At 51.3% G+C, this 23587-nt stretch overlaps 3 protein-coding genes across 5 annotated transcripts in view; 1 reads left to right on the top strand and 2 right to left on the bottom strand.

The window, feature by feature from the left end:
• Positions 1-2617, bottom strand: part of TPCN1 (two pore segment channel 1) — a 47813-nt gene extending 45196 nt beyond the window's left edge. The window contains exon 1 of one of the 2 annotated variants that reach the window (XM_080940844.1): positions 2488-2617. The gene's annotated coding sequence lies outside the window, so the exon portion shown is untranslated. Of the gene's footprint in view, positions 1-2472 lie in introns of both variants that reach the window. The other variant, XM_080940843.1, reaches the window with a different exon arrangement.
• An 8717-nt stretch (positions 2618-11334) lies between these two features.
• DRC10 (dynein regulatory complex subunit 10) lies at positions 11335-17846 on the top strand (the record flags this gene model as incomplete). Its single annotated transcript, XM_080941235.1, has 4 exons — positions 11335-12057; positions 13603-13836; positions 15463-15534; positions 17424-17846. 4 exons carry the CDS (start codon positions 11335-11337, stop codon positions 17769-17771), a joined length of 1377 nt encoding a protein of 458 aa, XP_080797361.1. The 3' UTR covers positions 17772-17846.
• Positions 17847-19425: 1579 nt separating this feature from the next.
• On the bottom strand, positions 19426-23225 carry RITA1 (RBPJ interacting and tubulin associated 1). 2 transcript variants are annotated; one of them, XM_080940800.1, is made up of 3 exons: positions 22960-23225; positions 22020-22379; positions 19426-20306 (listed from the first exon to the last, which is right to left on the bottom strand). In XM_080940800.1, the coding sequence occupies exons 2-3, from the start codon at positions 22286-22288 to the stop codon at positions 19799-19801; spliced, it is 777 nt and encodes a 258-aa protein (XP_080796926.1). In that variant the 5' UTR covers positions 22289-22379; positions 22960-23225; the 3' UTR covers positions 19426-19798. The 2 variants fall into 2 exon arrangements, with proteins under 2 accessions (XP_080796926.1, XP_080796927.1); XM_080940801.1 differs by lacking the exon at positions 22960-23225 and adding an exon at positions 22629-22792.
• Positions 23226-23587: the final 362 nt, after the last annotated feature.

The raw sequence follows: 23587 nt of genomic DNA, 5'->3' as shown, positions 1-23587 counted from the left end.
TTGAGGGGTTGAGGCAGGAGAGTGACAGAGTTTAAGGACTTAAAGATGGTTGTACTATATAGTGAGTCTACTTACACACACACACACACACACACACACACAGAGAGAGAGAGAGAGAGAGAGAGAGAGAGAGAGAGAGAATGAATATTATAGTGATATAGGCACACTAACATACAAAGAAGCTAAAACCAGGTGTGGTGACCCAGGCTTGTAATCCCTGTGCCTGTGAAGGCTGAGGCAGGAAGGTCAGAGTTCAAGGCCAGCCTTGGCTACTCACTGAGCTCAAATCCAGCCCGACTTATAAGAACCCGTCTCAACAAATAAAATCAGAGTCAGTTGTGCACATGCCTTTAATCCTAGCACTCAGAGTCAGAAGCAGGTGGATCTCTGTGAGTTCCAGGCCAGCCTGGTCTACAGAGTGAGTTCCAGGATAGCCAGGACTACACAACTGAAAAATCCAAAAACAAAAACAACAAGGAAAACCTCTACACATCAGGTAGGGACAGAGCCAACCTATAGGTAACTTTCCTGAGTGCCCACAGCCAGAAAACCAAGCTTTGCCTTGTACAGCATGACCCCAGCTCAGCCAGGTATGGTGCCTCCAAGTCTTGTGCTCAGAGAGCAGTAATTACTCTTGGGAATATACAAGATCATCCTGGCTTTGCTGGCGGCCGATACAGGTGGTTCCTTCGTGGACTTTGCGAGGTCCTCCTCGGGGGAGATGTTCGATAAGGAAAGAGCACATGTACCTTCTTTACAACTTAGAATCAGAATCCTTTTCATCCTCCCCTCCAGGTTTAAACCCTCGGGACTGGCCTGTTCCAGCAGCTGTTTACCCAGCCCACTTCTGCTTACTGAGATAAAAGAGAAAGGGCGAGCTCAGCAGCTCTGCCTGGTGACCTTTGAACTTGGAGACAGCAGCAGGTTGCTGCCTCCAGCTGTGCTTCCAAACCAACCCACTGCAGGACAACTGGGCAATGCCTCCTTTCCGGAGAAGATGGGAACATCACCAAACACACACAGAGGCGGTGGCAGAGATAAACACCACTCTCCGAAGCAGCCCCAGCTAAGCCCCAAACACTCTGCCTGGCAAACTTCCAGCAAGTGAAGTTTGTCGAGGGAGGTTTTTTGTTTGTTTGTCTTTTGTTTTGTTTTTTTTTTTTCTTTTCCTCCAGATTGGAGGATTTGTTTTGCTTTGAAATCTCAACAAGGGGAGACAGAAGAGGAACTTCCACAAGATATCATCATTTGGCTGTATAAGGAACTGCAGTGTTTTGAATTTTGGCTTAACTCTCTCTTCCCCCAGTGCCTGGTGCAGACTAGCTTCTAACACACTCCACAGCAGGGGGATTACAAGAATGTACTTCGAAGTCTAGAGGAGGAGGTTCTAAGAGTGTACTCTCTATTCACATGGAATGCAAGGAACTCTCCCAGCTCTTGACAACAGGTTTCTAATGTTTGTCACTAGCATCCTAGTGACACCTTCCCCAGGGGGATTTACATTTTAACAGCTGAATATAGGACTCCATTCTTGCACGCCTTGTCTCACCTCAAAGGCTCCCTCCTGACGTGACTTTGTCCCCACCCAAGTCAGAACTTGGGGACGATGTTGAGGGAGGCCAGAGAGGCCACTGAATATCTACAGCTCACAGCTGAGACCCCACCCACAGGAAACAACCGCCTGGCTCTGTCTCAACAGTTCTGCCCTCAGTAGTGCCCACTTTATAGATGGCAGCTTAGCTTGGCTAACTCGCCTCTCACGAGTAAACAGCCACAAGTAGTCATGAAACGCAGGTGGCACTTCCCACTTGAGCGCGGTCCCACAACTATTCCTAGAAACTGCAACTCCACTTAAGTAAAATCCACCAACCGCTTTCGTGTTTATCTTCTGTGGCAGGGAGAGCCCTGTCGAGCCTTGGGTAGCCTTGAAGTTGCCATCCTCCTGCCTCTGCCTCCCAAGGAACCTATGGGGGGCCCAGAGAGGGGAAGGAAACTGTCCAAGGTCACACAGCAGGCTTTGACTCGGAAATCCTCAGGTTTTGCCCTTTGGCAGACCTCGGTTCTCACTCTAGCGAGGACCCAGAGAGTCACTCCTGGGGTAAGGTCATCCCCGGAGGAAGGTCCGGGAATCAGACAGCTAGTTGCCATCCTTTGGTTTGTCTCCCTGGGGCAGACTGACTGGGGCAGGAATCCCCGGTCGGGTCACAAGAGGACGCAGCCGGGAGGTGAGCGGGGAGGGAAGGCGGGAGGAAGGGGTTGCTCGGGGGCTCCAGCGCCCCACGATCCCCGTCGTCCCAGGAAGTCAGCCCAAAGAAAAGGGGTGCAGAGATTGCAGAGATTATGGGATCTGCAAAGAGAGAGAACTCGGGTCACCTCCCAAGGCCCCGCCTCGGGTTTCGGGAGCAACCAGTCCCAGCCCCTTCTTTGCACCCTCTGACCCCTGACCCCTACCCTCGGGCCAAGATCGCGTACCCCTTGGATTCTTACACGCGCCGTCCCGGGATCCCGCACTGTGCACCGGTTCTGCACAGCGCAGCGCAGCTCGCAGCTGCTACCGCCAATATCCCCACAGCGGAGCCTCAGCAGCCGCCACCACCGCCTCACCGCTGCCACAGCGGCAGCTGCGCCAGCCCTCGCATCCGCCGACTCCTGTCACTCAGCCCTGCAAGACCCGCCCACTGCCATACACCACAGCCTATTGGCCATCAGAGAGGTCGCAATGAAATTTGACACGGTAAACTACACGTCGCTCACCGTTCTCACAGCCCTCCTCCCAGGGGGAGGGCGGGGCAAGAAAGCACCACCCCTTTCCTCCCCCTCCTCCCCTCGCCCCACCTCAGCCTCACTCGCACAACCAACAGGAATCTCGGGTCTATCCATTGGCGAAACGTCAGAGAGGTGGTGATTTTGATTGGCTACCTTTTCGGAGGCGGAGCCAAAGCAACCCGAGTAGAAGTTGAGTGGGGAAAGAGGAGATCAGTCAAAAGTAAAGTCCCGCCTTCTAGGAGTAGCTCGTAACCTAGCAACACAGGAGCAGCCGACTTGGTTAACTGTGGGCCCGAGAAACTCTGTGGGCAGAGAAACTTGCATCTTGAGGAGCAGGTGAGTGACAGTGGGAAAGCACGGGGCTGCAGGCTGTGTGCACCTAGTAGGCACAACGTCCAGTGACCGCCCCCCGAGGGGTCCGCGCCCCACTGCCATCCCATCCATCCAGGGCCTCACTCCCCTCCCCTACCTCCAACCAGTCCTCCTCTAGGTCTTCTGCAAGGATCACCGAGCATCCTCTTGTGATAGTCCTGTCTCCTGGTCCACCTATGATTTCTTAGCTCCATTCCCCATTCCTCAGTGGTACCATTTATGAAGACATCGAGTGAACTCAGCTCAATTAATAGGATGGGTTGGGGGATTTTTTTTTGGCGCCACTACGTTCCGAGGTGAGCTTGCCAGGTGCACGGTCCCCTTCAGTGTATGCTTAAAATAAGGGTTTGTTGTTTGTTTTTGTTGTTGAAGCAGGGTCTCACTGTGCAGCCCCGAACTCATTCTGTAGACCAGGCTAGCTACAGACTCAAAAAGATCTTTGCCTTGGAGTGCTGGGATTAAAGACATGTGCCCTAGTCTAATTACTTTTTCTTTTCTTTAATTGTTTGTTAAAGTTTATTATTATTATTATTATTATTATTATCACTATGCTTGCATTGGCAGGGTATGTGAATGTGAACACACACACACACACACACACACACAAGAAAGAAAAAGGAAAAAAAAGGGGGTTTTCGACCCTCTGGAGCCCGGAGCTAAAAATAATTACTGGCAGGCAGTTGTGAGCTGCCTGACATAGGAGCAGGGAACTAAACTCTGGTCCTCTGAAGGAGCCGTGCATGCTCTTTTAAAGGAACTTAAAGATTTGTTTAGTTTTACTTTTATTTGTATCTGTGAGTGGCATGTATGTGTGTACACAGTGTATGTGCATGGTGTGTGTGTGTGTGTGTGTGTGTGTGTGTGTGTGTGTGTGTGCTGTGACTGAGGAGGCCAGATCTCCTGGTTGTGAGTTGGTATGTCTATGCTCAGGACTGAGCCTAGATCCTCTGCAAGCACACATCCAGTATTATTATTATTATTATTATTATTATTATTATTATTATTATTATTATTAATGAGACACCTCTCCAGCCTGGTTATATTCTTTATGCACAGACTTTTGCTTTGAGGCTAACTTTACATTTTAGCTCACATCCTTAAAGTGTGATTTCCTTTCGAATCCTGAAGACAAAGAAGAAATTCTTGGGAAGATTGAATGAGACAAGGCCAAAAGAGTCGGGATGGGCCCAGCCACAGAGTGACTTAGCTCACTGCAGGGATTCCTGAAATGACTCATTGTACTTCCTCTCTGTCGACACATTTCCTAGGACATGCTCCTGGCTCATACAGCGAATAATTCACATAGTTAACATGGGTTTATTGAGCGCTTGGTGTGGTTAGTGGGGACAGTCTGAGCTACATGAAATCCTGTCTCAGAAGACAGTAAGAGCACAGTCTGCTCTCGCAGAGGACCTCTGTTTCCAGCATCCACATCAAGGGGGTGTCAACTGCCTGTAACCCGACTTCCAGGTGATCCAGTGCCCTCTTCTGGCCCCAAAGACATCTGCATTCATATGGACCTTACACACACACACACACACACACACACACACACACACACACAAGCATGCACATGCACACTTTTTCTTTGAGGCCCTAGTGAGTGTTCTTGGAATTCAAAGTGATTACAAATCAAGAACATTTGAAAAAGAGCATGGGGGGGGAGTATCTCTGAACCTCAGCATTTATTATAACAACTTAGATCCTGTAGCCTACGAAACTATTTTAACCCTAATGTTTTCAAATGCAGGAGACTTTTCTTTTCTTAAGCGACAAGGACATGCACTTCCTTCTAGCCTCAGCGCAGGCGTAATTATTGAGAGAGGAACGCGGGCTCGAACTGCAGTTGGCTGGCACTGAGTGCATCTCACATGTGAGGCCCTAAGATTAATCCCCAGCACCAAAACACCAGGAAAATAGGACTTCTGTGCTTCCTACATGTGTCAATTACATTGATACCTTCCACTCTGGTAACTAACATTTTTTAAAGATGAAGGATTTATTTTTATTCAGTGTGTCACCTGGCTTTTACATGGGTGTGAAGGAGCTTCACATTCAAGCAGCAGGCATACTTAAGCACCAGGAATTTTACTCACTGAGCCATTTCTCTAGCCTGCGTTTTAAATTCTGTTTTATTTACTTAGTGTGTGTGTGTGTGTGTGTGTGTGTGTGTGTGTGTGCATGTGTGTATGTGCTATGCATGGATGGGTGTACATGGATGTGCATGCATGTGTCTCTGTGTGTGTGCTTTTGTGTATTTATGTGCATGATATGAGTGTATGCATATGTCTGTGTGTGTATGTGTATAGTGTATGTATGTGTATGCATGTATGTATATGAATGTGCATTATGTGTGTATGTGCATTGTGTGTGCATGTGTATTATGTGTGTGTATGTGAAATGCATGTATGTGTGTGCATGTGTATGTGCTTCCTTGTATGTGTATGCATGATATTTGTCTATGCATACGCCTGTGTGTGTATGTGTGTAGTATGCACATGCATGTATGTATGTGTGCATATGTGCATACAAGTATATGCATGTATGTGCATACATGTATATATGTGTATGCATGTATAAGTATATTCATATGATTGTGTTTATGTGTGTGAATGTTTATGTGTATGCATGTGTGTGTGCACATGTACATGTGCACGTACATTAGTGCTATAATGGAACCCAGGACCTCACACATGCTAATCAGATGAGTCAAGCTCAGCCCTTCCTTCCTTTTGAAACACCAAAATAATCCACTGTCAAAATAATTCCCTCTTAACCTGGGGCTCGAGTTTCTCATCTAGGTTGGAAGCCAACAACTCGAGCATCCTCCTGCATCAGCTCCTATTCTGTCCAGTCTGCAGAATGGCATACCATAGCCATACTGTGAGACTTCTTTTGATATTTTTATTTAATGCATATGAGTATTTTGCCTGCATGTGTGTGCATCATGTTGTGCGGTACTATCAGTGGCCAGAAGAGGGCACTGTATCCTCCTGAAACTAGAAATGAAAATGGTTGAGCCTCCATGTATGTGCTGAGAACCAAACCTTGATCAGCATCAAGAGCAGCAGGTGCTTTTAACCACTGAGCCATCTTCCCAGCTCCTAACTGCCATTTTTTCATTAGTAATAAAAGTCATAAAAGCTGGACATACTTGGTAGTATTACATTCATACAAGAGTTCTGTAAAATCCCGTCCGTCCCCATTTTACAGAAGGGCAGCCAAAGCCTAGAGAGGGTGATCAGCTCACAAAAACCCATGTGACTGGGTGGGAGTCACAGGGATCAGGCTCCAAGTGACTCAGTTACCACACAGCGAGCCCCTGGTTTCCTCTTTTCACTTTGGAACTAGTAGAAGGTCAGGTGACCATGCCAAGGACAGGTCTGTCCCAAGCTGCAGAAAGTTGTTGGCCAGGGCAAGCAGCAGTGTGGGCAGCTATCCCCAGTTGCTACAGACCACCGTCTGTCTGTCTCTGGTGCTCTGCAGCCTCTGGCCACAGCAGAGGCGCTATTTCTTGACAAGTCCACTTCCAGCACCTTTGCCACAAGCCTGTCGCAGGGGCCTCCAGAAACCACATAAAGTCCATAGGATGTAGTTCCCAGCTACTTGGGAGGCTAAGGCTGGGCATCACATGGTCTAGGACAGCCTGGGCAATGTAGTGAGATCCTGTCTAGCAAACAAAACCAAACACAAATGTGGTGGTTTGAAGAGGTATGGTTCCCAGAGAGTCATGTGTTTGAATCTTTGGCCATAGGAAGTGTCACGATTAGGAGGTGTGGTCTTATTGGAGGTGGCATGGCCTTGTTAGAGGAAGTGTGTCACTGTGGAGGCGGGGCTTTGAGGTTCAAAGGTTCACCAGTGTGGTACAGAGCCCACTTCTGCTGCCTGTGGACCAAGATGCAGAACTCTCAGCTCCCGCAGCACCCTGTGTACCTGCAGGCAGCCGTGCTTCCCACCATGGTGATAATGGGCTGGACCTCCGAACTGTAAGCCAGCCCCAATCAAATGTTTTCCAAAGTAAGAGTTGCCTTGGTCACGGCGTCTCGTCACAGCAGTGACACAGTGAGTGGCTCTAATGGAGGACATGATCTGGCTTGTGATCTCATTACTGCATCTGCATCGTCCTGCAGGAAATGATGGGAAGGCAGGGCCACTGTCTCCTCGTCTACCAATAACCAAGCATTTTCTGGGCATCTACTATGTGCTAGCTGCTTAAGATAAAAGTGGCAGTAGTATTTTGGGGAGTGTGTATGTGCATATGAGTGTGTGTGCATGCACACATAATGCGTGTGTGTGAGTGCTGGAAGCCATTGCACATATATGGAGGTCAAGAAAAACTCTCAGGAGTTGGTTTTCTCCTTCCACTATAGGTTGCAGGACTCGAACCTGGGTCCTCAGTGTTGGTAACCAGCATCTTTGCCTACTGAGCATGAATGGATGTTTCTAGCATGATTGACTGGACTCCTGTACCTCTCCCTCAGCTCCCTTTTCCTACCTGTGAGTTGGAGAAAACAGCATGACCTTGCGGAGTGATAAGGACCAAAAGCACTCATCCACGGAGAGCACTTCTTAGCTCAGCAGTAGTGATGCCCACCTTTGATCCCAGCACTCGGAAGGCAGAGGCAGACTGATCTCTCTGGGTTCAAGACCAGCCTGGTCTACCGAGTGTGTTTCAGGACAGCCAGGGCTACACAGAGAAACTCTGCCTGAAAATAAACAAACAAACAAAAGACAAAGCAGAGAGTACTTCTTAATTTTTATTTATTCTGAGAGAGAGTCTCCCTATGTAGCCCAAGATGGCATTCAACTCCCTGTGTAGCCTTGGGTGGTCTTGAACTTCTAATCCTGCCCCCCCCCACCTCCAGAGAGGTGGGGTATCTTGTAGACCTTGGGCACATATGTAAGTTCTAACCAAAAAAAAAAAAAAAAAAAAAAAGTCTTAAGCCAAGATACCTTTCTCTACCTGGCCTCCCCACCAGACAGTGAACTAGTCACAGGTGATGGGGTTTCTTCCAGCTTCTCTCCAAGTGTTTTCGGAGGATCCTTTAGCTGATTTTTTTTTTTTTTTCAAAATAAGAGCGCAGTAATAAATATCCAACAGGCCAATCTGAATGAAGTAGAGGCACATTTGCATGATAAGGATGAATCGATAGAATTCATGACAATTAAAGCCACCGTCCACCAGCAGCCCTGCTTCACTCTCTGGGCAGGAATCTTACAAAGGGAGGCTGGGTTGGCAACAATTTCAAAATGAAGGTTGGTGGCATCGAAAAGGACAGGGAACAATCACATTAGAATTCAAGGAGCCGACCCTTGGGTAATTTTCGCTGGCGTCATCATCTACCCCCTCCCTCCTCCCCACACGGTCCCCTTCTCCCATTTTCTTCCCCTGTTCACCCAAATGAGCTGTCAGGATCTGATGGGCGTCTTGGTAATCAAAGAAAACAAGCTTGCCCTTTAAAGCAAAAGAGGCAATTTGGCTGAAAGCAAATTGGAAGCATTCCCCGTGGCTCTGAGTTCCCAGCCTCTGTCTCCCGGGGAATGCTGGGAGTTTTGATTGATTCCCGGCAGAAGACAACATGGAAAAGTGCGCCCATCTCTCCGTCCAACACTTCCTTCCTTCTTCCTGTTGCCTCAGCGCAGGGACCCTTCCTCCGAGGGTCTGGGGAGAGGCACCACAGCTGCCCAGAACACTTTATAGTTAGGAAAAGGCCCCTGGGGAGCTCTCTGTGGGATGAGAGAGCAGGAAGAGGGAGTAAGTGAGTCCCAGGGAAGCAAGATGGCGCCACCTCCGGCTGGGGTCTTCAGTCTCTAAGCCGGTCTGGCTCTGGGTGCGTTTTGATTGGAGACCTTCACAACAGACCTGGCGCCTCTCTGTACTCAGACGCATTACATACCCGATTGCTTTGCCGTCTGCGGTCTGATGAGCTAAAGATAGTCTTCCGTGGCTTCACATAGCGCTGTGTCCCCCATCTTGATCATCATCAGCGCCTAGGCTCTTTGATTGCATACGTGCTAAGCTGAGCTTGTCTCACGGCAAACAACAGAAACAAATGGGGGCTGGATGCAGCAACAAAAGCAAGGAGCCGGAAGCTTGGCATTCCCCACCCCTGTGGCTTCCCCTCAGCCAGAGTCCCTGCTCCCCAGAGACAGTTCCACCAAGACTACAGTGTCATTCAGCTTTCTCACCATGGCAAAGCCCCTTAGGCGAATGACTTGTAAGGGAGAAAGGTTGGTCTGGTATGTGGTTGGAGGCTCCACTGTTTAGGAGGCTGTGGTGAGACTATGAGAGGAACTTGCCGGGGACAGGAGTGGGGACGGGAGAGAGAGACAAAGATACAGGGACATGGTGTGAGTGTTCCCTTTAAGGGCACACCCCTAAAGACCCAAGAACCTTGAGCCAGTTAAGTGTGGTATGGTTACCAACGCCTTTCAGTCCCAACACTCAGGAGGCAGAGGCAGGTGGATCTCTGTGAGTCTTACAGCTACACAGTAAGACTCAGTCTCAACATTCACCCATCCCCCCAAAAGCAAGTCCCCACCAGACCCCACCTCTTAAAGAAATGTCTCACCATCCCTGCATAGCTCCGAGGGATGGGAACACACGCCTGTGGGGTTCTGTACAAACCACAAGTGCCTATGACAGGGATAGAAGCTACTGCCTGAAGGAAACCTGAGTGCCTTTACCCGACAAGCACACAGATCTCCGCAGACAGACCTCAGTGCCACTGTCCCCTCCAGTGCCGGCAACTAAGACCTCAAGGAGTCCGAGGTCCAAGGCTGAGGTTGAGGAGCCTGAGTCTGAGAGTGAGCCCTCTGCCCTCCTCCCCCACCCCAAATACTCTCTCCCTGCTTCCCCAAGTCACAGGAGTGTGTAACACACCCTGACAAGCCCCTGCAGGTGATGGCAGACCCTGCTTCTTCAGAGAAGAGAAAAGAGAGTGAACAGTTAATCAGGTCCAATTTCAGAACCAGTCAACAGGGCAAGGGGCATGAAGAAGGGGCGGGCTGAGCAATAGAGGTAGGTACCGGGCTGTGGCCGGCATTCATGCAGGACACCATGGTGTCCCAGGCTCACTCTTCGGTTTCCCTGGGCCTACAATGTAATATTAGCTGTCTGTTGAAGACACATTATGCCCGAGCCTTGTGCTAGAAGCTTCCTTCCTGTTGAAACCCAAGGAGTCTCACCCTACAATGAAGGGAGCCCAGCCTCCTCAGAGTAACCAGACCTAGGTCCCCCAGCAAGGACTGGAAGTCAGCCACTGTGCTACCAAAGCCACGGAAATTGTCGTAAGTCTATTCTTTAGAGCCATGGTTCCTCTGTAGTTCTGGCTGTCCTGGAACTCACTCTACAGACCAAGGTGGCCTTGAACTCAGAGACCTGCCCGTGTTAGCTTCCTGGGTGTGTGCCCCTATGCCCAGCTTGGTCATCATTGAGTTCAAGACAGATTTTCACATCATAACAATGTGGATAATATAGATTCTTGGCATCCTTCCTTCAGCTTCCTCAATGTTGCTTTATAGGTCAGAAGTGACCCAGGATCTTGAGTTGGTTTCCTGCTGGTTTAGGGTCAACATGGGGAGGAAATGCAATTAGGAGCAGGGCGCATTTCCACTCTGGTCAGACAGCACCTCCAGCCACAGCCTCAACTCCTCTGAGGTCTGCTGCCCCTGGTGAGCCCTACACATGTGGCTTCTTGTTGCTGACACTGCTGGGTGACCTCAGCTGCCTGAAGCTGTCCTCTCTGTTTCTGCCTCTTGGGTAACCCCCATATGTTAGAGCTCAGAAGAGTGGCTGCTTCTTGCCTGATATATGTGCCTGGGACTCACCTCCACCCTCAGCTCTCTTACCCTGTTGGCTAAAGCACCATCATGAAGCTAGAGGATAAGTTTGACAGGGTGGCACACGCCTACATTCATAGCCCTCTCAGATGGGGGGGCGGCAGGGGAAGGGGAAGGAACAGCCTAGGCTATAAGAGAGCCTATCTCAAAGCCAAACCAAAGCAAACCTCAAAGACAAAAGGGCTAAAAGTAGCTTTGAGGTTCTGTACAGTGGCTGTTATGGCCAGTGGTGATGTGCCTAACAGCTACCCCTTCCTTTGCAGGGTTGTTGGAGATTGTGAAATCCAGGAGAGCCTTGAGTTGGCTGCCGCCTCAGTGTCAGATTATACAGAGGCAAAGGCTGCTGCTCCGGAGATGGCTTTGGACCTCTTAAGCATTCCTCCTTCCTACCAAGGACTGGCCATCCAAAGAATCCCACTGAAGACAAGTATAGTCCCAGCAGAGCTGATGAAGACCTTAGTCCCATCCAAATCCAAGCTCAACACCATTGAGGCCAAAAGGATCATGTCGGTCCTGGATGAGGCCATATACAAGGTAGATCTGATAACCCTGATGTCCTACATGGAGTCCCACCCAGAGGCTCTGGAGGGCACTTTGCCCGAGGATTTTGTAAGAGCCATAAGAGAGCATTTGGACATTGGCCAGGCCCTGGTGGAGAAGGCTAACATCCTGCAGAGGAAACAAAAACATCTGGAAGAGGAAGAGGAAGAAGCTGAGGAAGCCTGGAGCCAGGAACGCCGGCTGTCCATAGAGCAACTCAAGGCCAGCATGTGGCCCCTGACACACCAGTTCCGAGACTCCACCAAGACGGTGCTGAGGCTCCTGCTCAGCGAGCCCCAGCTCACTAGGCTGCTGCAGGTCCAGGCACCAGGCAGAAGCCCAGGGGCCCAGCGCCTCCTCGACAGCCTGGTGGAGCTTCGCGGTTTCCTCTTTGAGAAGCTTCTCACCAGTCCCATGGAAGTAAGGGAGAAGAACCAATTCATCCAGGACATCAGCCGGAGGAATGAGAGGAACCAGGAGGTCATCGACGGCCTCCAAGCTGAGCTGGCCGAGGTGCTGAAGAACAAGGAGGCAGAGGTATACCTCCTTAGCATCCCCCAGGCTAGGGAAGAAACCTCGCAGGAACAGGCCAACCCTTTGGGACTTGGGTTTTCTCTCATGGGTTTCAGTAGCTTTCCCTCCATTTATTTCTTAGAGATTGTTCTGAGCCTTTTACTAGGTTTGTCTGTAGGTGAGCCCATCCTCCAGAGCTCAGAGAAGGACAAGGACAGGGCGCTATCAAGGGATGATACAAGAGAACTGGATTCCGGCCAGAGGACCAAGGGCAGGGTCACTAAGACAAGGAGGATACAGAAAGCAGGGGCACGCCAGACAAGCGAGAAAGACCTTCCCAGCCAGGGGTTGGCAAAGTGTCACTAGCTAAGTGGGTCCTTTGTCTCGGGTAAGATAGATACCAGACATGTAGGGGTGGAGTTGGAGAGGCTCAAAGGTTAAAAGTGCATGTTGTGCCTTTGTTTGAGACAAGGTCTCACTATACAGACTCGACTGGCCAGGAATCCATAGACCAGGCAAGCCTGGAACTCACAGAGATCTACCTGCCCATGCCTCCCAAGTGTTGGGATTAAAGGCGTGCACCACCACACCCGATGCGCATTACTCTTACAGGGCAGGAGAGGTCCAGCAGCTTGCAAACGTCTGTAAGTCCAGCTCCTGGGGAATCTCACGCCCTATTCTGGACACCACAGGCACCTGCATTCACACGCAAAGGGCTCCGCATGGTTTAAGCCAGGGGACCTGAGTGTGGGCCTCAAAGCCACCCCTTTTTCTTTATAAAGCTGGCATGGTGGTGTACCTCTGTCATCTCAGCACTGGGCAGGCAAGGACCCGTGGGAGTCAGTGGCCCACCAGCCTAGCATAGCCAACAAGCTCGAGGCCAAAGAAAGAGGTGGATGCACACGCGCGCACAAACACACACACACACACACACACACACACACACACACACACACGCATTCAGGCCACTGTATATCTGCAAACACAGAGCTGTGTTTCAGCTTACAGAAGGGCTTGAATATTTGAACATCCAAAGCTTCCTCAGGCATCGTAGATCGCACCTGTATGTGCATTTAATAGGCCCCACCCCCACCCAGATTTTACTAGTTAACGTATTTATACTCAGTCCTAGATATGTTGCACCTTGGTGGCTATGGGTCCTCCATGGTGACTGTCTTCCTGTACACTTGCCACAGGTGAGCATCAGCAGCCAGCTTTCCTTCTGGCTCTGTGCCCCATCTCCAGAGAGTCATACATCCCACACGCTGGGCTCAACATGCCTCTGCTGCTAGTGTGGAAGCAGCCACGGACAGTATCAGGACTAAGGGACTGTGTCCCGATAATACTTTACTGACAGACCCGTCTGGCTGTATTTGGCCTGTAGGCCTTAGTTGGTCAACTCCTTTCCTAAGAGGAGGGGAGCGTGTGGTCCCAGGCCGGAGATAAGCATAAGCCTAGCTGGTTTGGAACCTTATGGGGGGGTGTGCGCAGCCAAAGGCCAGCTGCCCTGTGGTTGTGGGGGCCCATGGGGCTATCAATAGGACCCTGTCGTCATTTGTTGCGGCCTAGGTGGAGAAGGAGAACTTTGTGATCCGGGAACTGAAGAACCATCTGCACCAGGTGTTCAAGTTTTCGGAGAACAGCCTCCTCCGCACGAAGCAGGAGGCAGAGAAACAGCAGAAGGTAGATTTCCGGGCCTCCCAGGCCAGGCAGGCCAAGACGCAGCAAGACATCCTGGCGCTCCGTGCACAGTACCACAACCTGGTCCTGGAGAACCGGGAGGCGGAGCAGGCACTGAGGAAGGTGCCCTGAGGGCTCAGGGGTACGGTGGGGCGGGGGGGGGGGGGGGGAGGAGCAGGGCAGGCCCAGGGCTTCGGAGACCAAGATAGGTGGTATCTCCTGGGAGGCAGGAGGAAGAAGCACCCAAGCCAAGGGTTGGGAGCTAGGAGGCCAAATCCCTATCCCAGAATTAGGGCATCGAAGCTCAGTGACCATCAGAACGTTCCTTGACTCCCCTGAGCCCTAGGGATGATGACCCCATACTTGAAGTAGTTCGTGACCCTCAGGCAAACGGAGCAGGACCCCTCTGTGTCTGGGTCCAATGAGTACTGAGTTAACATGGGCGGAAGTCTGGGCATAGCGTGTGCACTGGGCATGTGCCAAGCATGGCTGCTTCATTTGCTCCCTGTCTCAGCGATGCCCTGACCACCTTTCGAGTCTCTTTTGGAGGACACCTTCTTACAGAGCAGTCCCCAGTCTTTTCCAGTGTCCTGACCCTTCCAGCGTCTCACAGAAGTTGTATGTCTCTAGACAAAAGGCCAAGGTCTGCATTTGATTAGTGGACACTCCCATATGGTTACAGTCCCCCCCAAATCCAGCCTGTCTTCAGTGCCCACACTGAGACCATCTAGGACTTTTTTTTTGTTTGTTTGTTTTTTAAAGACAAGGTGGAGCTGGGAAGTTGGCTCAGTAGGGAAAGGATTTGCAGTCAAGCCTGATACCCTGAGTTCAATTTCCAGGACCCATGTGGTAGGAGGGAACTAGTTCCTGCAAGTTGTCCTCTGCCCACAGCCCACTATTGCTTTTGTGCATGCTTGCACACACACACACACACACACACACACACCAAAGAAAAGACCATGTCAGTCAGTGTACCCCAAGGAAGTCTCCCACTCACAGCAGGCGCTACCCCTCGTTGCCAAGGGCTGTAATGTGATCACAGTCGCCCATCACGACACCCAGGTACCTGCTTCTTCTCGTTTGAGGTGAAAAGCCCCATAAAATACAAATGTCCATTTAAAAGTGGTCTACTCAGTGCCACCCCTACTGTTTCCTGCAACCTGTCTAATTCCAAACTATTTCATCACCTCATAACATAGCACTGGGAGTGGTGCTCTTTCAATTTTGATTTTATGCACACAGTTCTACTGCCTACGTGGGTGCCTGTGCACTCAGCAGAGGCCCAGAAGACGATGTGGGTCCTCTGGAACTGGGGTTACACTAGGTCGTGAAATACTATGTGGTTGCTGGGAATTGAACCTCGGTCCTCTGGAAGAGAGACTAGTGCTCTTAACTGCTGAGCCCTCTCTTCAGCCGCAAACGGTTTTTAATTTAATTAGTAAGTACTAGGGATCCTGTTAAGCAAAGGTTTTGTGTTTCAACTCAAGCCGAGTTAACCCCTTAAAAATTATTATTATGTGTGTGCCTGTTGTGTTTGTGTGTGCAGGCATGTGCCTGTGTACATACATGTACCACAATGCCTGAGTGGAGAACAGGTCCCTTCATCGGCTCCCTGCTGCCCCCTTGTGGCGCCCTGTCATCGGCTCCCTGCTGCCCCTTGTGGCGCAAGAGTTAAACTCAAGTCCTAATTGCCTCTACCCCCCTACTGAGCCAACTTATCCAGGCCCTGGACTTTTTTTTTGTTTTAAGAAAAAATACAAAGTGGAGACAGAAATTGAGAACTGGATCCAGAAATATGACATGGAGATGAACGAAAAGCAGGTATGTGCCAGGGTCCTCCTGAGGGCTCGAGAGGGGGCGGGGACTGGTAGAAACTCCTCAAGGTGGCCTGGGTAAGAGCCTCCCCTGGAGACCCTCTGCCTAGAGGCATGTCTAGGTGTGGGTGGTGGGTATATGGGAGGTGTGTCTGTGTGTGTGTGTGTGTGTGTGTGTGTAGGATGCAGGGTAGGAAGGGAGGAAAAGTAGAAACTGCTGAAATCCAGATACATCCTGAAGCACGTGGCTCCACCTAATAGCCACCTCCCAAGGTCCTCTCCTCCAGCCCAGCTCAGCTCCTGCCTGCTCCCCCGCCCCCCATCACTCTGAACCCAAAAGGTCCAGGCTCCACGCTCCAGGATAAGGCAGGGAAGCAAGATAGTCCTCACCGTTGTCTGAAGGTTTCACACCCGCACTGCTCCTGAGCTGTGCCCCCGATACACCAGTTGGGCTCTTCCAGCTTGTCTGACCGTGCAGAACACAGGCTGTGGCTTCTGTCCTGGGATCCCGGTGGGAGGGTCACTGAGACACGGTTGCTGAATCTGAGCTCTGAACTGGGTTAGACGAAATCCTGGTCTGCAGTGGGAGCCTGTATGACCCCAGCCACTTGCAGGTGACACAGGTGGCCCTGCCCAAAGGAAGTCAAGCTGGGTCCCTCTCAGCCTGACCATGGTGCCTTCCTTATACAGGAGCTGCAAGGCTGTTGGTCTTGTTCCGTGGGCCCCAGTGGAGGGTGTGTGGGTGGGAAACTCGGCTGAGTGGTTCAGCGTCTGCCTAATGTCCAGAGGGTCTAGTTCTACAAAACAAACCCTGCAGGACAGAGTCCTTTGAGAGCCACAGGGCCCTTTCTAGCAGGGACTCTGTCTGCCTAGCTCTTGTCCTCAAAGCGTTCTACCCATCTTAGCCGATGCCGGCGGAAGGGAGGTATGGAGAGAAAGAAGGAGGGGACAGAGTAGCTGGGAATAAGAGAGGAAAGAGGAGAAAGAGGAGGAGGAGGGGAGGAGGGGGAAGAGGAGGAGGAGAGAGACACAGATCAAGAAGATATTCTTCAAGGGCCTGCCCCACTCCCTTTCCGCGAACTACTTCCTCCCACAAGGGCCCTCCTTCTGTCTGTTCAGTGCTCAGAGTATCCACTGGGTAACCCACAGATGAGGTTGGAGCGTTCATGATCCAGTCACTACTCAACAGCGCCACCTAGTGGGCACCATGCCTCCCTCCAATCAGGTGTCTGTGAGGGGCCAGTTCACACTGAAAGGTCACTTGATCCCAGAAACTGGCCCTTGGTATTTGGAACTGTCGCAGTGTTTCAAATGAGGAAAACCAGAAACTTAAAGAGGAATATCCTAAGGGTGAAGAGAAGCTAGACTGCAAAACTAGGTCCTAGCTCAGTAGGACGCCAGGCATGCAAACATGAGGACCTGAGTTCGAATCCCCAGCCCCCATGTAAGAAGTGAAAGGTAGCAATGTAATCATGGCGCCGGACAGGCAGAGAAAGGCTGATGCTAGGAGTTTGCTGTCCAGCTAGCTCAGTCACATCTGCAAGCTCCAGGTTCAGAGAGAGAGCCTGCCTCAGAAAGTAGTGTGGAGAGACCCCCGAGCCTCCATCTATATTCACACACACACACACACACACACACACGCACGCACGCACGCACGCACAGAGCATTCATTCACATGTGCGTTTACACAAAAAGCACACGGGTTTGCACAACTCAACAACCGGTGTTCCTCCCTCCATTCTGAGATCCGCTCAGTCGGGTCTTTCCTAGAGCAAGCCCGGATATAAATATGTAGACAGACTCCGCATCTCACCCGGGTGGGATGGAAGCCGGGCGCATGGGGAGCAAGGAGGCCATGCCAGATGCTGTGGACCTCCAGCCGTGCCCCTCGCCTAGGAAGAATTCGAGGACCTTGAGAGCATCCACAAGGAGGAGAAGCAGCAACTGGAGGAGCTGAAGGAGAGGCATGCGGTGCTGGTGGAGGAGTTCTCTCAGATCCGGGCCGAGAGCGAGATCAATTCCAAGAAGCGGGTAGAGGCAGAGCGCGAGATGGTGCGCATGGTCAGAGCGGCCACGCTTATCCAGGCCGTGTGGAAGGGCTACCTGGTGCGCTCCATGCTCAAGTCCAAGAAGAAGAAGCGGGGCAAGGGCAAGGGCAAAGACAAGGGGAAGAGCAAGGAAAAGCCCAAGGAAGAGAAGGGCAAGGAGAAGAAAGCCAAGGGCAAGGGCAAAAGCAAGAAATGACCGTTGCCTAGTCTGGCCCCGCCCCTGCCCAGCTTTAACCACGCCCTACCCGGTCAAGACCATGCCCTGGTTCTGCCCCAGCTCTTCTACCCCTGGCTTTAATGATGTTTAAAATAAAAAAAAAAAAAAAGCAAACAATAGGACTGGAGAGATATAGCTCAGCAGTTAAGCACCAACTGCTCTTCCAGAAGTACTGAGTTCAATTCCCAACAACCACATGGTGGTTCATAACCATCTGTAAGGGGGTCTGATGCCATTTTCTGATGTGTCTGAGGACAGCAACACTGTACTCACAAATAATAACATAAACAAATCTTAATAATAATAAAAACAAACAACAAAGCCATACTCAATGGCCCACCCATCAACAGATGTGTCTGCCCCAGACTGAGGCTGAGTGTGTGCTCGTGGGTGCAAAATCCAGAGGAGGGTGTAAACGTTGGATTCCATCCTCCCACATCTTTATTGAAAAAAACGGGGCCCTAGTCCTAGCCCAGAAGCTACGGTGGCTGCCATGGGACATTACCACCAGGCTGCCCTGGCAGTCCCCACCGTTTGCCACTCATGGCCTCTGAACTGTCAGGAGGCCGGCAGAGGGGGTAGGGGTGGGGTGGGGGGTTTGGGGGCAGCAATATGTGGCCCATTCCTGGGCTTTAATCCCTCCACTCAGGTAGAGGCAGGCACATCTCTGTGCATTTGAAGCTAGCCTGGTGTGCAAAGCTAGTTCTAGGACAGCAAGAGCTAGTTACACAGGGGAAACCCTGTCTTGCAAAAACAGAAAAAGGTTTTATTTATGTGGGTGTGCCTACGGAGGCCACAGCTGGCTGCCTAACTCATTGGAACTGGAGCTAAAGGGGTTGTGGACCACTTGAAGGGGGTGCTGAGATCTGAACTCGGGCTCTCTGCCAGAGCAGGAAGTTCTTCTAACCCATGAGCCACCTCTTCCTTTCCTACCTTTTTCTTAAAATATGCATGTGGGCATGCTCACCCAAGCATGCCTTTATATATATACATCACATGTGTGCCTGGTGCCCGAAGAGGTCAGAGGGCGCTGGCTCTCCTGGAACTGGAGTTACAGGCAGTTATGAGCCATCTGATGTGGGTGCCGGGAACCAAACCCAGGTCTTCCGGAAGAGCAGTAAGCTCTTAGCTGCTGTGTCCTCTCTCCAGCCTCCCTTCCTCCACCTTTTGTGGGATCTGCTACCTGGTGGCATCACCCTGGGCTTCGGCTAGCCTTTAGAGTAGACAGGAAAGAACACGTTTCTATTTCTAGCCCGTGTTTATCAACATGGAAGACAGGACAGAAAGACGAGGTAAATGGAGCAGCTTTTTTCGGAAGTTCTAGAAGCTTAAATACCCTAAATGGCTGAAGTGCAGAGAGTGTCCGTGCCCAGACGTGACTGTGGCACCTCTGCAGGTGATTATTTGTGTCCCTGGGCCTAGCTACCCAACTTCTTGTGGAGTGGAAGGACTGAGACAGGCCTTGGGCAGACAATTACTTAAGACCTCAGCAGCCACTGACGTTTCTGTCCCATCAAATCACATTCTGATCACCCGTTGTCCTGTTTAATTAACGCCACTGAAATTGACTGAGGCCTTTACTTAAGGGGAGGTAACATGCTACTGGGTTTTGGTGATCCGAATACATTTAATACATGGAATAAATACATGAATATTAAAATTATGTCTCCCCAGGTTCCACCCCTGGGCTCCATACACAGCCCAGGACACTCCCTTAAGGTCTCCAGACCCCTGCAGAAACTGAATCCTTTGCAGGGAGCTTGGGTGGGTCTTGGCACCAATGCAGAAGGTGGCTGAGACATGGCTAGAGAGACATCTCAATGACTGCAGAGAAGGCTGGGGACATCCTGAGCTTGTGGGGACTAAGGGGAAATATGGCCCGTCCTCACCACGGAGCCCCAAAGAGGCTTCTCCAGTCTTTGGAGTCCCTGAGGACCATTGTCTCCAGAGGACCCCACCTGAGTTTGAGTCCTGGCTTGGAGTCAAAGGCTTAGCTGGCAAGACTCTCATTTCCAAGGAGGCTTTGGCTTTTGGGAACAGGCCCCTCGCTGAGGGGTGGCTGGCCCTGAAACACTGCCTGAGCGTGCCTTACGAGTGACCAGGGGACTCTGGACAGTCGCCCCTGATGTGTAAGGCCGGGGACTCCAAGGCCCATTGGTCTGGGGGGCACTGGAAACTGGATGACCCGTGCTGGGGACAGTAAGGTGGGTGAGTGAACGGGAACGCCTCTGTCCCAGAGAGCGGGGAACATCCAACCCATCCTGGGACATCATCTGGGAGCCTGTGGCCCCTCCGGGCTCTGTCCTGGAGGGTCCAGCTGGGTGAATGGCCCGCAGTGGGGTCTCCCTGGGGCGAGGTGAGCGGGCGCCCCTAGGGGTGGCTGGTGGGGTCCAGAAAAGGGTTCGGAGCTTGGCAGCATCCTCCATGGCTGTTCGAGGCCTCTCTTTGCCGGTGCCCCGTGGCTGGGAGCTGAACAGTGATTCGTCGCAGTAGGATGGGGTGTGGCCAATCAACCTGGAAAAGAGAAGGGTGACCCACCAAAGCCCTCTAGGACCTCCCTCCCCAGCACATACTGAGGCAGAAAAGTCTGCCTGGTACCCTCAGAATAAGCCTGACTTGCCTTTTAATACAGGTTATCAGCCCGGAACAGCTTGGGGCTTCTCTGAAGAGGAGGGGAGAGGTCCTAAGAGGGACTTTCACCCAGAGCACCTCATATGAGCCTCACCACCAAGAGCCCCAATATGGCCATTCAGTGGTATGGTAGGGATGGGGGGCAGGATAGACCACTCCAAGCACCCCTGTGAATTTCTATCTGTACATGCTCAAATGTTGCGCATCAAATGACAGACACTCTCCTGAACATGCTCAGCTCCAGATTAACGGACTGACTGGGTCCACTAAGTGCTTCATAAACAGAAGTGGCAGATGCTGCTGTTTACAAAAACCCCCACAGGAGTGTGGGCCAGCAAGATGGTTCAGTGGGTAAGGGTGCTTGTGGCCAAGACTGACAGCCAGAGTTTTGATCTTCAGGATCCGCATGGTAGAAGGAAAGAAATGACTCCTACAAGTTGTGCTTTGACATCTACCAGTATAAGTCCCTCCCATCCAAAAGCAACAGAATACAAATGTACTTTTTCAAAAAAAGTCTGTATGAGCTCAGCAGAGATACAAGATCTTTTTTTTTTTTTTACTTGAATAGGTTATTTATTTATTTATTTTTATTTATATGAGTACACTGCAGCCATCTTCAGACACACCAGAAGAGGTCAGCTGATCCCATGACAGATGGTTGTGAGACACCATGTGGTTTCTGGGCAATTGAACTCAGGACCTCTGGAAGAGCAGTCGGTGCTCTTAACCACTGAGCCACCTCTCCAGCCCTTGAATGGTCCCCCCCCCCCCAAGAATCTCCTTTAAAATTTTTAAAAATGTATTATTACTACTGTATGTGTATGGTGTGGATGTATGCAACAGAGGCACACAAGTGGAGGTCAGAGGTCAACTGTGGAGTCAGTTCTCTTCCACCTTTAGGAAGGTCCCAGCAATAATAGGTCACCAGGCTTTCGAGGTGAGAACCTTTACCCACTGAATCGTCCTACCAGCCCATTAGTGTCCATCAAGACCTTACTAAGCATCAGTCGCTGTGCAGAGGTTGCCCCCACTCTCATGTGACAGGGACACTCCTCCCATGTGCCGTGAGGAAACACACAGCTCAGAGAATCAAGGCACTTGGCCATGGCCACACAGTAGGTCCCTAGCACGCTGTCCCAGGCCTGACAGCTACTCTGCTAGTCAGTTTCAGCTGTCAGCTTGGCAGAATCTGAAGTCACCGGGGAGGAGATCGGCCGGCCGAGAGCTAAGTCAGGCTGGCCCACGGACATGCCTACAACAGGTCTTCCTCTTAGTTAACACTTCTGTTTTATGTGCATGCGCCCACAAGCAAGTCTATGTGCACCGTGCGGGGTGTGAGATGCGCAGACCTGGGATGTCAGAAGCCCTGGGACTGAATGAAGGGAAGAGAGGGTGCTGAGCAGCCAGCAGGCAATGTGACCGACCAGCTGTCTCCACTCTACACTGCTGCGACTTCTTATAACTACAGAGAGCAACTCAAACCATGGGTCAGAATAAACCCAAGTTTCTTCTGCCAGGAGGATTTTATCATGGCAACCAGGAAAGGGACCAAGACAGCCACCCTCAGTACAGGAGTGCACCCCACCCTCTACCTACCTGTATTTGTTTTTCTTCCTTGGCGTGAGGTTTGGGGTGCTGCCCCTGGAAGAGGGGGACTCACAGTCTCTCTTGGCCAGAGAGACCTTCGGTGGTCCTGGGCTCACTCCTCTGGACCTGTTACAATTCTGCACCCACGGTGGGTCAAAATCTGGCACAGTTGGCCGGGTTCCTGTTGGGCTGCCAAACAGGGTCTCATCCACATAGGATGCCCTGGCCTTGACCCTGTAGCTGCTGGGGCTGCGGTGCTGAAGGTGGAATGCCTGCATTGCGCCGCTGGGCCAACTCCTCGGGGTCTTCAGGCTGCCGGGAGGGGGCGGTGTTGGTTATGTGCCTGCCAGACTCAGCTTCCAGGACTCCCTGTGAAAAAGGGTCAGACTGAACTATGAGCAGGGTCGAGTAAAAGTAGCAGATTGGAATAACAAGCCTAAGGGCAAAAAGGGCTTTTTCTTGCTGAGGGAAAACGAATGGTTTTTCTCAAAGGACGACTGTTGTTCAGTGGGCACCTTGAAAATTCTTCGCTTTCTTGCCCCTCCCCCACCCGGTTTCAGTAGTCCAAGGAGGCCTGAAACTCACGTTATTAAACTTTATTATATAGCCAAGAATGACCTTTAACTCCGGATCCTTCCGCCTCTGCTTCCCACGTAAGAACTCCACGACCGCCTGGCGCCTGAGGTGCATGCGTTCGAACCCCGTGCTTTGTGCATGCCGCAGGCTAAGCGGGCACTCCTGTCTTTTCAGTTGTGAAGACTGGGTGGGGGGGGATGCCTTCAGCAAATACTTAACGAATAAGTAAATACACAATTATAGCCTACAGTGTATGCTCAACAAATATTGATAGTACGACTACGGGCGCGCAGGGGAATGGCACTAACCAGACAAACTGATTATGGTGGAAGAGGGAAAGGGGCTCCCAAACCACTGTCGCCCCCATGCCTACCTTGTGCAAAGCGCTTTGCAAGCGTGGTGCGTTCTAGTCCTCGCCAACGGGTCTCTCAGATTAAATCCATTTTCCCAGATTACAACCCAGGCTCCAAATAGCAGAGTAGCACGCACAGGACATCCTACAAAGCCGAAAGCGCAGGCGTCACGGAAACTTCATGCCCCGCACTTTTCCTACTGGGGCCTCTGAGCACCAAGCTCCATCTCCGACACAGATGCCCGCACAGGACAGAATTCCCAGCCGCACCACGGCGACACGCGCCCACCCGCATCCTGTGCTGGGCAACAGAAGCGATGCCCCGCCCCTGCGCACTGGTACGTCCCTACAACCTGCGCCCGCGCTGATGGTACGTTCCACAGGCCACACTCCCTTCTCAGTCCTGCATACATTTGGCTCCGCCTCTTCAGGGGGTCACTCTGAGTAGTTGGTACATTCCTTCAGTTCTTCCACACATTGAATTGAATGTACCTCAGTTCCTGCTCTCTCTAAAAGTTATTACACCTCTTAGAGCTTGGCGTTCGCAATATTAGTAGGCTCTTTAAGCATCTATCACGGTTCAGTTAGTACATCCCACCCCGATTAGTTGGTATGTCCCTCGGGCTCCGCCTCCGCCTGGCTAGTACAA

Source organism: Micromys minutus (genome assembly GCF_963924665.1).
Source record: "Micromys minutus genome assembly, chromosome: 29".
Taxonomy (NCBI): Eukaryota; Metazoa; Chordata; class Mammalia; order Rodentia; family Muridae; genus Micromys; species Micromys minutus.
This window is presented reverse-complemented; position numbering and strand designations above follow the sequence as displayed.